The sequence below is a fragment of the Lipotes vexillifer genome, unplaced genomic scaffold, assembly GCF_000442215.2.
Source record: "Lipotes vexillifer unplaced genomic scaffold, Lipotes_vexillifer_v1.1 scaffold69, whole genome shotgun sequence".
In the NCBI taxonomy this organism is placed as follows: Eukaryota; Metazoa; Chordata; class Mammalia; order Artiodactyla; family Lipotidae; genus Lipotes; species Lipotes vexillifer.
In genome coordinates, this window is record NW_006790942.1 from 475,883 (window position 1) to 492,109 (window position 16,227).

Genomic DNA, 16,227 nt, shown 5'->3' on the forward strand with positions numbered 1-16,227 from the left:
GGTGGGGTGGGAGGCGGGGTGGGGTGGGGGGGAGGGTTCCCTCTGAAAGAATGACCAGTGTGAGGTCAGCCCAAGCTAGAAACGGAGTGTTGTGCCGGGAAAGCGGCTCTGTGAGCTGTGGACGACCCCGTGAGCTGCTGGACCCCAGAAGAGAGACTGAGCTCAACCTCTCTCAAAGCAGCCGTGAAGCCCAGTGCACCCCCTGCCCGTCACCAGAGCCCACCCTTCAGGGAGGAGGCTCTGCTCAGGCCAGGGATGCTGACAGCAAACACCCCTCCTGGGGGGCGGCGGGGACGGACAACAGTCAGCCAGCGCAGTCAGCTCTCTCGGGAGGGCCTCACGCGGCTCTGATGCAAACACTGACCTGACCGCGGGAGGAGCCCGGCTAACATGAACCCGCCCTGTGTGCTGGCGGGGTCGGACGCTGAACCCCAGGACGAGAGGCTGGCGCCCCGCCGCCCCGAGGCTCCCCTTGCCCCCCAGACAACAACGTTCAGTAATCACCCGTCTCCAGAAACGGCCGGCCGTGGACTGAGGGTCTTGGGAGCTATACGAGTAGCTCTGAACGCCAGTACAAAAGTCGAACTGACTCATTTCCTCACTCAGGCTACTGTCTGCCAGATACGACAAGGAAGACATATAACACGGGCCGCCTGAAGCAAAAAGAGAAGGAACTACATTTACTCAAACCAGTAAGAAATGGGTTTCTCTACGCTCAAGTGATACCCGGATACCTGCACCGAAGGCGTTCATCAAACCTGTGGCTCTCACTCACCACCCGGATCCACAAGCAAAAAGGGCCTGGCGGGACCTCCTTGCATTCTGTCCCCACTGAGCAGTTACTCTCTGTCGCAAACAAAGGCATGAAGTCGAACTAGATCCAGTACGCGCAGGCTCAGCGGCCATGGCTCACGGGCCCAGCCGCTCCGCGGCATGCAGGATCCTCCCGGACCGGGGCACGAACCCGCGTCCCCCGCATCGGCAGGCGGACTCCCAACCGCTGCGCCGCCAGGGAGGCCCCAAACAGAACTTCTTGCACTGAAAATTCTGATGATGTACACTCTGCCCATAAAGCCTAACATAAATGCTGCAAGAAATACTACTGAAAAATAACTAATTCAAAGTATGTAAGGAACTTAGAAAACTGGTCCAAATTTTATCCTCAAATCAAGAAAAAAAGCTATGAAGAAAATTAAGCAAAAAATTGAAGCCAGGAGCGTGCGGAGGGAGAGAGGGTTGATTCTAAACAGGGAGGCTGGGAGAACTTCCTTCAGAGGAAGGCGCCATGCTGGCCTCTGGGGCCGAGATTAGTGCGGCTGGGAGAACAGCACAGCAGACGCCCTGGGGCGCGGGGAGCACACAGGGGTATAGCGGGGAGGTGGGGGCCGGCGGGAGGTTTGGAGGAGAGGCGTGGCAGGGTGGGGCTGTACTTCCACACAGGGTTCTGAAGCTGTACCTAAATGACACACAAACAACCCCAAAACAAGCAAATAAATGCAGGTCAATCTTGCTTTTGTTAAAAAAGCGTGTACCACATCTGAGCCCCCTCCGGCCACCTCGAGATGTTTCTGTGCCGTTGAAGTTTAACTAACTGCATTTCTTTTAAAGCACAATTCCATTTGCCACTTGAAAATAAAAATTTTCAAATTCAGTTTCAACGTTGGGGTATTTAAAGTATTGTCTACATATTTATATAACAGATACCAACTCCTGGAATCTTTCTCATCATTTTGAAAACGTCCTACCTGAGTCCCCATTTGCTGCTTCCCTGGCTTCTCTCCTAATTTCAATGTACCTCTTCTTTCTTTCCATAGGAACCTATTAAGCAAAAACAGACAATTTAAGACTTCTTGGAATCGTTGTCACATATTTTCTATTTTAGTAGAAATCTGGCAAAAATCACAAATATTAACTTTTAAGCAAAAACTTTAACCAAACTTAAAAGCACTGAAAACCCCCTACAAAGACAGGCGGGCGCCCTTCAGGAAGGCTCCCCCCGAGCCGGGTGCCAGGAGCTGGTGCCCCCCTCAGGCTCTGGGACCCGCGTGGGCTGCACCCCTCCAGCCATGGGCCTGGGGACCCGCCGTCTGCACTTATGAGCCTCAGCTCCCTGGACTGCACAGCCACAACAGGTCACAGCGCCTCACGGCCGTGGCGGAGTTCACAAGTAATGCACAGTTAAGTGTCTGAAGGCTTAACGGACATGTGTGTTTATTATTTCATGTCTTTAGTTCTTTGAACACAGGCCTAGAGAAAATTTCCCTGTCTTGTTCCAAAAGGGCTCAAGGCGGGAAGCAAGCACTGGCCTGAACCTGTGAGCCACCAGGCAGACTACGAGGGGTGGAGGCCAGAACACCAGCCCGCCCCCCAGCCCCCGCTCGCTCTGCCCACCCTCCCGCCCACCGGGCTGCGAAAGGCTGCTGCCCCCCAGCCTCCGCTGAGCTCGACTGAGCCCGAGCTTGGCTCCTTTGCCAGAGCATCTTCCCCCCAAGACGTCTGCTCCCGGCGCCCGTGATGTGCTGACCCTCCCACCAGGGCCCCCAGGGCCTAACCCTGTATCGGGGTGGATCTCAACATCACTGACCAGAGGAACTTCAGAAAACAACTTCAGGGACGTGTCCTAAGAGTTCCTTTCAGTGGCATTTTCTCTACTTTACAAGTTGAGGGAAAACCCGAGTCATGACCAATTTTTTGCAGTTGCCTGAGATTGTATCTCCGGTCAAACTGTAAGAAGCTGCCAGTGTTTACAGTGCACAGGAGACTTGAGTACTGACTGGGCAGCTAACGTCCAGCGAAATGTGTGTGTTTCTCTATAAGCATTTGCTAAGTGTTCGTAGCCTGGAAACACCACGAAAAATTTCACTCACCTCCACTTCTATGGGAAACGTGTAGCAGCGCTTCAGGTCTATCAGATTTTCAAAAATGAGCAAGTTCTGTGAATGCAAAGCCCCACGTGAAGATGCCTGAGTGCCAGGTGGAGACGCCGGGTGCTGACGCCACCCTGGGGTCCCACCCTCCGCGTCTGCATGCAGGGCTGGAGGAGCACACCCACCGTGGCCCGCGGGGGCGCAGACCCCGGGCAGCCCGGCGGGCAGTCAGGAGGGGCCTACCTTCTCTGGCTTCTCACTGAACAGGAAGCCCTGATAAAACTTGAGCTCGGTGAAGACACAGCGGATGGCGGCGATGGCGCAGTTATAGGCGGCACAGTGGTACAGCCGCCTGCGCTCCAGCAGCTGGGCCTCCCCCGCCATGTTCTCCGTGAAGGCGTCGTGGCACAGCCTGCGGGCAGCCGGGCGAGTGTCAGCCCATCCAGGGGGGTGAGACGGCCCCACGGGCACCCACACCCACACCTACCGGGGCTGCAACGAGCCGGGTGGGTGGCGGCCCAGCCTGAGGGGCAGGAAGCGCTCTACCAGGCGGGGCCTGAACTGACCCTGGGGAAGTGGCATGCGGGCACTGTGAGGGCGTGGGGGGGTGGCAGCAGTGGAGGCAGGGGTGGCTGCCACACCCAGGAGCCCGGTCTCGCCCTGCCGGCTGCGGCCAGCCACTGTAAGCACGTGAGCACGGTGCAGTCAGAACACGGCCACCCCGCATCTACGCTGCTGCCGGCTGCTCCACAGAGCCCAGGAAGCCGGAGCGCTTACTGCCCAGCCCTCGAGGGGAGAAGCCTGCCGGCCCCTGCTACTAGGACGCGGTCCCTCTGAAGGGCTTCAGGCTGGGAAACAAAACAATCAGGTTCCTGTAACACATGGACGGTCACTCTGGCAGCAGGGCTGAGAGCGGCAGGCCTCGGGGTAGGGAGACTCATTACGCAGGAGGCCACTGTGGCGCTTCACCAACAACCCCAGGGCCACACGAGCCACTGGTTCCAGGAGCCCCGCGGACATAATCCACCAGCTCTGGGGCCAGCAGGGTGTGTGCAAAGGTTGAAGAGATTCAGAAGGAAAAATAACACGACCCCCAAGACGCTCATGGTGACAACGTCACCCACTGAGGAGGACACACGAGGAGAGGGTTGGAGGAACTGAAGGTGAGCCTGCAGAGCCCTGCACGCCGGTGCCCGACACTCAGAGGAGCCTCACCAGAAGGCCGGCTTCAGAGGAAGCGGATCTGACGACTCTGTGCGTTACGGAACGTCTGCTTAGAAGTATGTGACACTCCTTTAATTTTGAATGATAGAAAAAATAAAATACACTAAATCCCTCCTTACTGTGAATCATACCACTAGAAACCTATCAAGCTATTGAGGGAGAAAAGACAGTAGGAAAAAAACAGTAAAAGAAAAAGCTTTACTCTGTATAGAAGATGTGTATAGGATAGAACGTTACCCAATAACATGCTGAATTAATGTCCATCTAAGTAGTCTGTACACAGGAAAACTATAAAAATTCGTTTAAACATTTATTCACATTATATACATGCGTAAAAATATACGCATCACAAATATTAACAAATTAAATACAATCCGAAATTAAGTAAACCCTTACTTGATGAGGGTCTTTGTCAGCTCATTTCCTTCTGGGACACGCGAGCCGTGGAACACCTGATTGATTTTAGATTCCTTGGAGTGAACATCACCTTTCGGAAGACGAGAGTACATCACGTCGAGCAGCTTATAGTAGCCCATCTTCTTGGTGATGTGAGTATCAAAGGAAGATTCATTCAGCTAAGGAAAGATAACACGAGAAGTATTTCACTGAATAAATCAGATCTCATGCTCAACGCCCTTTACGCTGAAAATAATTTTAACAAAGATGCTAAACCACTTCAACAAGACGTAGCCCAAGAGCTAAAACGTGGACGTAAGTGTTGACGTGTCCCGTTTAGTGTGGCAGCAAGTGCTGACTTCACCTCAGTGAAACTCATTTGGGACTTCGGGCCTCCAAAGCTGTGAGAGGATAAACTTTTGTTCTAGGCCACCAAGCTTATCGTAAGTTATTACGGCAGGTTAAGGAAACTAATACACATTTTGGTACCAAGAGCTGGAGCTCTACTGCAACAAATGAAAAAAATACGTTAAGTGGCTTTGGAATTGAGCAGAGGGTAGAGGGAGAAAAAATTTTTGCCATGCATGACAGAAAAGGCCTAGCTTGCCCTGTAGAGACCACTGTTAGGAAATATCGACATTAAAGGCACTGCTGGCGAGGACTCAAAAGGAAGTGAACAGAAAGCCAGTGTTGTCTTAGGGAATGCCCATCACCATAAACATATTTTTATTAGAAATATGGACACTAAAGTAGTTGCTGGTGAGGTCTCAAAAGGAATAAGGACCAGGTTTTTGGAAATTGGAGGACAGAGGATCCTTGTTAGGTGGCTAACCAGAAAACTTAGCTGAATAGTGTTCTGACGTTGTGCAGAAAGCAGAACTTGCAGGCTATGCACTTGAATACTGAGCTGAGAGGATTTCCAAGTAAATTTGCTGGAGGTACTACTGCCTGGCTTCTTCTTTGCTGCTTATAATAGAATGTAAGGTGTGAGAAATTACTTGAGACAAAAACGGTGAAGCAAAAAGAACCAGAACTTGATGACCTGGGAAATTCTCAGCCCGTGCAGACTGCAGAAGACGCTACAGCGTCAGGAGACTGGCTGTCGGGAAAGCATATGCTTCAGCGAGAAGCCTGAGGGTATATGGCTGAAGAAACGAAGCCTGTGGCTCACAGCCGCACTCAGCCACCTCACAGAAGCCACGCACAGGGAAGGGACTCTCCTATCTCACAGAGGGAGTCTCCAGAATGAGCATGAAAGAGACAGAAGGTTTCTGAGAATGTTATACCAGATGAACTGAAAGGGACAGAGGCAAAATGAAATGGAAAAAAGGATGTTGTACTCCCAAAATTCCACAGGCAACAAACAGACAAAACTCCTCAGCTGCAAACACCTGCTAACCTTCAAGAAAAAAGAAGAATGACTCCAAGGATGGAGTCTCTGGCCCAGAATGCAGAGCGCCAGGCCGCAGAGCATTATTCCCGGGTCTTGAAACCTAATGGATTTGCCCGGCCAGATTTTAAAATTGCTTTGGACAACAGACTCCTTCCTTCCATTTTCTCCTATTTGGAACAGGAATGTCTATAATTATCATCCTATGCCTGTCCCACCACTGTGTTTTGGAAGCAAATAATCTGTTTTCTAGTTTCACAGGTCCAAAAATGGAGAGAGTTTGGCCCCAAGATGGATCACACCCAAAACCTACCCACATCTGGTTTATATATTTAGATGATGAGATTTGGGACTTTGTGCTAATAATATTTAGATGAGCTTTTGGACTTAAAAGTTGATGTTGTAATGGGTTTAGACTGTGTCAGGCTGAATAACAGCCCCCAAAAGACACCCGCATTCCAAGGCCTCAGACCTGTGACTGTTACCCTGTACAACAGAAGGGATGAGACAGGTGAAATGAAGCAAAGGATCCTGAGAAGATTATCCAAGTGGGCCCGAAATGCAATCATATTTACAGGCAGGAGGCAGAGAGAGATTAGACAGAACTGCGGAAGCTGGGAGCACCTAAATGTCCATCGACAGAGGAGTGGATAAAGAAACTGAAGCTGTGGTGCACAGATATGATGGAATACTACTCAGCCATGAAAAGAATGAAATAATGCCATTTGCAGCAACATGGATGGACCCAGACATAATCATACTGAGTGAAGTCAGACAAACACCATATGTATCACTTATATGTGGAATCTAAAGTATGACACGAATGAACTTAGTTACAAAACAGAAACAGACTCACAGGCACAGAGAACAGAAAGGGGGAGGGGAGGCGGAGCAGATAAATTGGGAGTTTGGGATTAGCAGGTACAAACCACTACACGTACAACAGATAAACAACAAGGACCTACTGTATAGCACAGGAAACATTCAGTACCTTGTAATAAACCATAATGGAAAAGAATTTGAAAAAGAACAGACACGTGTACATGTATAACTGAATCACTTTGGTGTGCACCTGAAGCTAACACAACACTGTAAGTCAACTACACTTCAATAAAAGAAGAAAAATGGCAGACTGTTTAAAACAGAAGAGGCGGACGACGAAGCCAAGTGACCCGAGAAGCACGGGGAGGGGCACCGTGGCCACGAGCCGAGGGGTGCCGGTGCCTCGAGAGGCTGTTGGCAGGGCGAGCAGTCTCCTCCCCAGAGCCTCCGGAGCAAGTGCAGCCCCAGGAAATGGTTTCTGATTTCTGGTCTCCAGAGAAAATACAGATTTTCTGATTTCCATTTCTATTCAGGTTCTGATTTCTATTTCTCCAGAGAAAATAAAGGCCTGTGGCTCTAAGCCACATCTGTGGTCCTCTGTGACAGCAGCCTGAGGAAACTAACGCAGACACCACGTGCCTGCAGGCTGAGACCAGAACATGGAGGCGACGCTCACTGAGCTGCAGACGCCCCTGACTGAACACATGGCAGTTTCTAACGACACTGACCATGGAGATCTGTCAACTCTTATTAACATTCAATTTAATAACAGACTACGGTACCTTTATAAATCTGGACTTCAACACGTCAATGGCATCCACCACAATGCTGCTAAAGAAGTCTCTCAAAGCACTCAAGTCACAGTGCCACAACAGAGTGAGGAGGACGCGGTCCACAGTCGCTTGGCGGGTGACGCTGGGAAGGAGGTCATCCCTCCTGAACATCCTGTACACACTATCCAGAAGGCCTAACTGTGTTGCACATGAACTCCTAAGAAAAAAAGAAAACTACATGCACGTTCAGGCTTGCAACAAATATTTCATGACGGTCTACTACATTACAAGCAAAGTGAACGCCAATGACTATGAATCAGAAAAATACCTTTAAAGATCATATGTATAAAACCCAGGAAATACAAGAAGCATTTGTACATAGGTCATGTTATTTTACTCATCCCCAGAAATCCTCATGCCTATTTAGGCATTAGGAAAAAGAATTCTTTTCATTTACTTTCAATATGGTCTTTCTGGAAGGCTTTGGAAGAGACTCAGCCTCGACACCATCATGTATCCCAGAACCTGAAACTCATGAATCCTGATCAGACAATTCCAGCCTCTTCCTCAGTAATGAACCACCATTCATACTTGCCAGGAAGAGATAATTCAGCTGGCCCTTTGTTTTCTCATCTGGGTAATACGGTATATGAATGATCACCTATACGACTCCGTCTATAAATCTATTAATTAAGAATAGCGTGAGGTGTGACAGGGCGAGTGAGAGACATGGACATATATATACTAACAAACGTAAGGTAGATAGCCAGTGGGAAGCAGCCGCATGGCACAGGGAAACCGGCTCGGTTCTTTGTGGCTGTCTGGAGGGGTGGGATAGGGAGGGTGGGAGGGAGGGAGACAAAGAGGGAAGAGATATGGGAACATATGTATATGTATAACTGATTCACTCGGTTATAAAGCAGAAACTAACACACCATCGTAAAGCAATTATACCCCAATAAAGATGTTAAAAAAAAAAAAAAACTCGGTTATAAAGCAGAAACTAACACACCATCGTAAAGCAATTATACCCCAATAAAGATGTTTAAAAAAAAAAAAAAAAAAAAGAATAGATAGCGTTAGCCCGCCTATAAAAATAAGAGGTTAGGACTGAATGATCATTAAAATCCTTTCCAGTTCTAAAATCTCGATGCTCAGAAGTCAGCTATGACCCAGAGCAAAAATACTGGATTTGAACGTAATTCAGTCACAAAAATTTGAGGTTGCAGGACACCACTAGATCTACATGGGCTCTGCAATATTCAGCTGGACACTGCCCTAGATTTCAATTCTCTCAAGGAGCATCCTGCTTTGAGCACAGTGGAGATGCACAGCCCTCACACAGAAACCTAAAGGAAAGAGGAGGAAAAGGAAAAGAGCATAAATGGGCCAACAGATGGTTTACTGAAAAATAAATGCAAATGAGCATTAAATATATGAATATACGTTCCATTTTACTCATAGTAAAAGAAATACAAATTAGAGCAACGCTGAGAAATCCTTTCTCCCCTATTAACGCTGGAAAAAATCCAAATGTTTGACAATATACTCTATTGGCAAGACTGTGATGAAACATACTTTCATCCACTGCTGGAAGGAATGCAAATACAGCCTCCAAAAGGGGATGTGGCGATATCTAGCAAAGTCACAAATGCATTTACCTTTTCACTCACATTTACAAATCCACTCCAAAGCTACACTGGCAAAATACAACATGACATGTGCACAGGGTTATTCACTATATGCCATTATTCTCATCAGCAAAAGACTGACCAAAAGCCCATCAGTAGGGGCTGCTTCAAAATACTTGGTACTTCCACACAGTGAATAATTACACGGTTGTTTAAAAAAAAAAAAAAAAAAAAGGAAAGCAGAAGATCTCTACATGCTGATTTAGCACGATCTGTAGAAAACATGAAATAGAAAACGAGGTGAAAGGGCAGAAGACGACAGGAGAGGGAAGAGACAGAGCAAGGCTCCTGAATGTAGTGCATTACATACTTCTAACGTTCGAATCACGTATGTATTTTACATATTCAATAAGAAAATTAAGTCAAAAAAAAAACACAGAAGCTTCTAAGATTTGAAAATGAATTAAAGCATACCTAATGAATTGGTATAATAACTGCACATTGAAAAACACTTTCAAGTGATTCTGGAACACAAAATTTGACTGTATATCCTCAGAGAATATATTCTAAGTAAATTATAAATAAAATTTAAAATATTAACTTCATCCAGCTATGATTATTCTTAGTAGTAATACTGGTAGTGTTAGTTTTGAAAATATTTTATGTGTATTATAGGATAAAGCAATTAAATGCTGGTGAAATGTTATTAAAAACAACACTGAACAGAAAAAAATTTAAATCTACAATGTAAGGGAAAAATAATAAAAGTAATAAAAAACCCATAATGTTAAGATTGAAAGGAAAGTATCAGGATATTTTTCTTTTCCTTAAAACAAACAAAACTATTCCTCAGTACAGCACTAACCAGTAGTAGTGCTATAACCCAGTAGCACTAAGTTCACTGAGAACCCAGCCTGTGGTCTCTGGGTGCCGTTTCACAGGGCTCTCTAGAGAAACAGCTTGACTCTGGGTCAAGGTGAGCCTGAGGTGATCTGTTGAGCCAGAAGACATGTAAAAGGCATCAGAGATTAAGGAAGGCTGCCCAAGTACCTAGGAGCTGGCCGCCATGGACTCCCACTGCCACAGATGGGACGGTGTGAACATAAAAAAGAATAACAACTGCCACTGATTGAAATTTACTTCTGTTTTGTTTTTAAAAGTTCTAAAATTGAAAAATATTAACTAATTTTCACAGAGACAACTGTAGCATTGGAGTAAATTTTAGAACTGGGATGTGAAAAATCCTCCAATTCTGTCTCTCTTTTTCAAAATTGTTTTGGCTGTTAAGGGGTATTTTGCATTTCCATATAAATATTAGGAACTGCTAGTCAATTCCTGTACCCAAAAAATGAGGCTTGCTGGAATCTGGATATGGAGTGCATTAAATCTAGCAACTTGAATAGAACTGCCATGTTAACAATACTGAATCTTCCAACTCATGAGCATGGACTATCTCTCCATTTACATAGATCTTTAATTTTTTAATTTCCTTCAGCTATAGGTTGTAATTTTTGCTGTACAAGTCTTGTGCTTCTTGTGTTAAATTTATTCCCAAGTGTTTTATTCTTTTTGGTGCTATTATGAATGGTATTACATTTGTAATTATAGTGTCAAACATTCTCTGTTCATAAACAGAACTACCATTGACATTAGAATACTATGTATCCTGAATCCGACAAATTTTCTATAATTGTTTATTGGTTCTAACAGTTTCTTGTAGATCTTTGGATTCTCTACTTTGTGTCATCTGTGAGTAAAAACAGTTATACTTCTTTCTTTCCAAGTTGACTGCCTTTTATTTCTTTTGCTTGCCTGACTGCAATGGCTAGAACCTCCAGGACTACGTTGGATAGAAAAGAACAGACGTCCTCGCCTTGTTCCCAACTTTGGAGGAAAATTCAGCCTTTCACTATTAAATATTTTGTGGCTACTGGCTTTTCATAGATGACCTTTTGCAAGTTTTATCAACAATGAGTAAATGAGCACTGGATGTTGTCAAAAATTTATCTGCATCTACTGAAATAATGCACTCATCGTTTTCAAGAACAGAGATGATAATCTCCCACAGAAATAAAACACATATGGTTCCTGGAATCCCAGACTAGGAATGACTTACTTTCTGGCTATCTTCCTGAAAGTGGATTGAAATAATTCTTCCATAACATGCTGTTGTTCCCGACAAAGAATTTCTGTCATCAACTCTAACAACACGGGACTCTGAGATAACTCCAATGCATCCAGAAGCTAGAGAAGAAACACACACCAATAATAATGATGATGATGATAATAATAATTGCATTGGATTTTTTTTTGACAGTTCAAATAAAAAGGGAAAGCAAATTATAACCATTTCACAAAGATTAACAAATGCTAATATATGTCATTTTTGCAGCTACGGAATGCCTGGCATATAACAATGTTCATTAAATATTTGAGTTTTGATTCTCTCAAAGTTTTGCCGATATTCTTCCTCCAACCGTGTTTGGGGCCCTCTCTTCACCTCCACGAGGCCTCTCCTCGGCTCCGGGCCCTCTGGGGGCAGCAGCGTGCGCCCTTCACACCACCCTCACTGCACAGCACACACACTCCAGGCTGTGGGTCCAGTGTTCTCATCTCACCTCCCATCTTCCATCTCCATGTCCTTTTGTCCTACTCTCTAGGAGACAGCTGCAATCTTATCTTCCATTCGGTGAAGGTTTTTAAATTTTTCTTTTCTGTATTTCATTTCCAAGAGCAATTTCTTGTTCTAGTTCATGCACTTGATATACTGTCTCTCCTCTCTGAAGCTGCTCTGAACAGTCTCTTCGACGTTCTTATCTCGACTTGTTGCCTCTGCTCCCTCTGAGTTCCTTTCTCCTGTTGGTTTACATCTTTCTTAGACTGGAAGCTTTCTTCAAAGGTGCCGCGACTGTCTGCACTTGCATTTACATTAAGGGAAAGTACTAAAGATCTACTCAGAACCTTTGTGGACGTGACAACCACCTGCTGGCAGATTGCTGGGGAGCAGGAAACTCAGATGGTACCGGCATGATGGTGCAGAAAGAACACACCATTCGACAGAGAAATAAGGAGGTTACCACGTCAACCAGGCCACCAGATGCGAGGTCGCTCACAAGGGGACGTGCACGACACCTGCCTCCAGGTGTGGGGTTGTTGCCAGAAAGGTTAGCCTGAATCTCACGGCCAAGCTTGAAGCCTAACTTCCAGTTTAGAGGAAACACAGAGGGTGAGGAAAGCCGAAACGCACCTCAAGGAAGCAATCAGACAAACAGGACAGCATCCAGGAGACGTGCTAGGGTGTTACTTCCAAAACCCAATGTCGCAGAGAAATCTAAGGGATGGGGGTGAAGAAGTCCTAGGTTTAAAGACACCAGAGGCACAGCCTTCGAGCCGACCGCTAATTAGATCCTGGTTTGAAAAACCCAGCCAAACACAGGGACACCTGGAGAAACGTGACCGTGGACGAAACAGCACAGGGTCTGAGAGCAGCGAGAATTTTCTTGGGCCTGGTATCAGCGTGGTGCCTGCCTCTCAGGAACTGCTGCTGAAACATTCAGAGTGAAGCACCAGGATGTCTGCAGCTCACTCGCAAGCGTTGCAGTCAAAACACACACACACACGCACACACAGACAAAGCAAATATGACATAAAGTTAACTGCTGAATATGAGAGATGGCTATATGGATGCCTGGTTACTATTCTTCCAACTTCTCTGTATGTTTGAAAGAAAAAAGTCATATCAGGGTAGGGAGGAGAGAACCCATGTGGATGGGTGGTTTGTAAACGGCCCTTCCGTGTGGCTGTGTGGCTTCTGTACAGGATGGTGACTGGGTCCCACAGACCAGAGACCCAGGAATGAGCTGGAAACCTTTGAAGGCTAGACTTAGAATCACAAGCATCACTTCCACTACATTATTTTCTTGTTACTAGTGAGTCCTTAAGGACAACCCATACGCAACAGGAGAAAATTCAGACTACATTGCTCAAAACGTATGACGTCTCTTTTTTCCCCATGTGACGGCGAGTCACACCATAAAAACGTGCGGGACGGGATACACTGGTGCAGCCATCCTTGGAGAGTATGTGTATCTCTACCCTGGCACTTATTACCGTGTGTTTTAATCATCGTTTCTTCCTTACTTTACTATACGCTCCTTGAAAACAAAGACAGTATCTTCATTATTCTTGAGCCCAGGGTTCAGTCCATCACGAGTATGGGTGACCACACCCACCCTCCCTCCAATGGTGATTCTCTCGTTTTTCCTACTGGCTGGCCCCTGAGTTTTAGCCGAGTATACTGCTGCCCAAAATAAGAACATTCACAGCCTCGCTCGCTTGTATGTGGCGAGTGGGGTACCAGCAGAATTAATACTTGCAAGGCCTGGATTAAGCCCTTAAAGGAAAGGGATGCTCTCTCCTGCCCTCTCCTCCCTCCTGTTGGCTAGAAGGGACAAGGCAGGAGCTGCGGGGGACGACAGAGAAGAAGGTAAAGGAGACGGGGTCCCTGCAGAGGATCCAGAACTGTACAGGAGGGAGAGGACCTAGCTCCTTGGCTAAGCCCCCGGTGTTTCGGGAACTTGCGCTGTGTAGTAACTAAGTGATCCCCACTAGATATTTCTCAAATGACCACTAGTCAACTAAACTTCAGAAACTACACCATATAGGTGATATTCTCTTCTTAGCTCTCTTCGGTATTATTCTTCAAAGCTTATACATTACACATAAAATATTTCACAATTTTTAAATGGGAGAAAAATTAGCCCCAAAGGATTCAGATACGCATCAGCCCCCACAGACAACAAGCTTTCAAAATGAGTTAAAATGAATCCTTCAAGTGAAAACACTCTCTGACTCTGAATATTTCACTTACTTCTTTTCACCAAGAAATGTTAACAGGAAACAAGCAGTGCTTAATTTTAGTCGCAACTACTAAAAACTGACCTTTTTCATACAGTCCGCGTAGTTATTGTACCGCAGAGTCCCCGGGGGAAACTCTTCAGACTTCATAGGGAAATTAGAAACAATGAGCTTCCCGAGAACGTGCTTCAGCTCCTGCAGATGGCCTCCAGTGAGACTGGTGAAGAACGGGAGCAGAATCACAGCCTGGCCCTGCAGAGCGAGCGCAACATGAGACTGGCTTAGGGATTCCGCACAACGAGTGCAACGACTGCTTTCTAAAGACTGCGCCAAGAAAGCACCACACGTGTGGATTCCGTGCCCACTTCAGGACACCTCCTCGGCAGCATCAAACCCACCAGCAAGACACGTCCCGGCCCTCGGCTGCCACTCTCGGGCTCGCGGGCTGAGCCAGGGCTGTCCTGTGTGAGCACAGGAGCCTGACTCTGCGTGTGGATCTCCTCTGCAAACGCAGCCTCTACTAGAAGTGTGCTGCCTGAGTTCTGTGAATACCCTACGGGGCGACTGCGGAGCTCAGGGCTTCAGAGCACTCGGTGTGCTTCCTTCCTCCCTTGGGTAGCAGGTCAGTTCCCAGACCTCCTCGCGTTGAGAAATGTGAAACCTGACTAATCACACAGAGCAGAAAATTCCAAAGAAATACCCTCATGATCCACTACAAAGATGGTTTTCATGAAGGCCGCACTTTACTGGAGTGTAAAATCTAATTATTACAGGACTTTAAAATTACAAAATCTGTTAAGTTCTTGACCCTAAAAATAAGAGAGATATTTTCTGTTATTAATTAACAAAAAGATGACTGAGGGCCACCCAAGCTGGTGACGGGTACCCGGGCGTCACTGTGCTGGTCCCTCTGCTTCTGAATATGTCTGAAATTTTCCATAATAAGAAAAAAGAAAATATCACAAATACACAAAAATACAGAACAGGAAAAAAAATGGAGAACATAATCTGAAAAAAATCTTTTTACCCACTTACCTTTAAATGTAGACCCAAATTCGGATCAGCAAGTAGACTAACATATGTTGTAAAAACTTCTGGGAATGCACTGTGATTTGTATTAAAAGATACAGATGAATCAATCTAAAAGAGGGAAAATGAAAACACATTTCTACATTATGCCTCTAATTTCCTTTAATACATTTTTCCGTTTTTAAAATTTCAGAAATGACCTATACATTTGTTCTTGGGCGCCAACAGCATTTCAACAATTCCTGTTCTGAAATATTTTAAAACTATCTGCTAAGACAATGCATGTAAAGCTACATTGAGAAGATAAAGAATAAGAAATGAAAATGAGAATAAAAGATAATTATGTAAAATAATGGAAAAGTATAAAATATAGAGTAATCAGCAATTGTCCAAGTTATTTTTTATTTATCAAACCAATGAGCTTTTCAAGAAACCTCCATCAAATTTTTAAAGACATAAGCAACAAACGCAACTACATTTTCAAGGTCTCTCAAAATACCTGCAGAATTTTTGCCAGCAAGGTCAGCACGGCCATTTTGCTGTCCGGGGCAGCATCCCTGGCCCACCACGGGCCGCAGCTCCTCCAGCTCTGCAGGATGGCACCCGCCAGTCTCAGGCCTTGGTGCTTCTGACTGGCTCGGTTCCGGAAGCTCTGATCCAACAGACCATTCAGAACGGCGCTCACCTGAGACAGCGCAGGGTGAAGCAAGAAAAACTCTTACCATCAAGGCTGACAGACACGCAACAGAATTTACTGTCACTTTTCAAAGCTATTCTTGGAAAATGAAGATGCTATTCCTAGAATAGCTGTTTACTTCACAACTCCTCATATCTGCAAACAGCACTTTAACATGTAAATTTTCCCACAAAGGCATACAGTGGTCCCCTTTATGAAATAATGCTTAAACTGCTATCTGTTGTCTTCTTGGTCGGGGCCATTATCCATGGCAGGGGAAATCAGCTCTCTCTGGTCACCATCACCACCAGATGCACTCATACATGCACACACACACAGGCACGCACACAGGGACACGCACAGAGGGACACACACACGCTTAGAAACAGCACACACACATGCATACAGGGAAACGCACAGAGTGAAACACACACATGCACACGCACGCAAGAACACGTGGACACGGGCACGCAAGGGCACAGGGAGGTACATGCACATCTCCTGTCCTACTGCCTTCCCAACAGTGATCTCCTAAATTCGGTTAGATTAACTCAATATTCCT

The 16,227-nt window shown here is 46.0% G+C and overlaps 1 protein-coding gene across 2 annotated transcripts in view; it reads right to left on the reverse strand.

Annotated features, from left to right (window-relative positions):
- PRKDC (protein kinase, DNA-activated, catalytic subunit) overlaps positions 1-16,227 on the reverse strand; it is a 156,162-nt gene that overhangs the window by 63,399 nt on the left and 76,536 nt on the right. For both annotated transcript variants that reach the window (XM_007464010.1, XM_007464009.1), the window contains exons 37-46: positions 15,489-15,674; positions 14,996-15,100; positions 14,045-14,212; positions 11,220-11,347; positions 7,482-7,689; positions 4,488-4,666; positions 3,111-3,279; positions 2,868-2,933; positions 1,746-1,818; positions 505-653 (exon numbers count right to left, since the gene is read on the reverse strand). In XM_007464010.1, the coding sequence (XP_007464072.1) occupies positions 505-653; positions 1,746-1,818; positions 2,868-2,933; positions 3,111-3,279; positions 4,488-4,666; positions 7,482-7,689; positions 11,220-11,347; positions 14,045-14,212; positions 14,996-15,100; positions 15,489-15,674 (1,431 nt within the window). The remainder of the gene's footprint in view (positions 1-504; positions 654-1,745; positions 1,819-2,867; positions 2,934-3,110; positions 3,280-4,487; positions 4,667-7,481; positions 7,690-11,219; positions 11,348-14,044; positions 14,213-14,995; positions 15,101-15,488; positions 15,675-16,227) is intronic.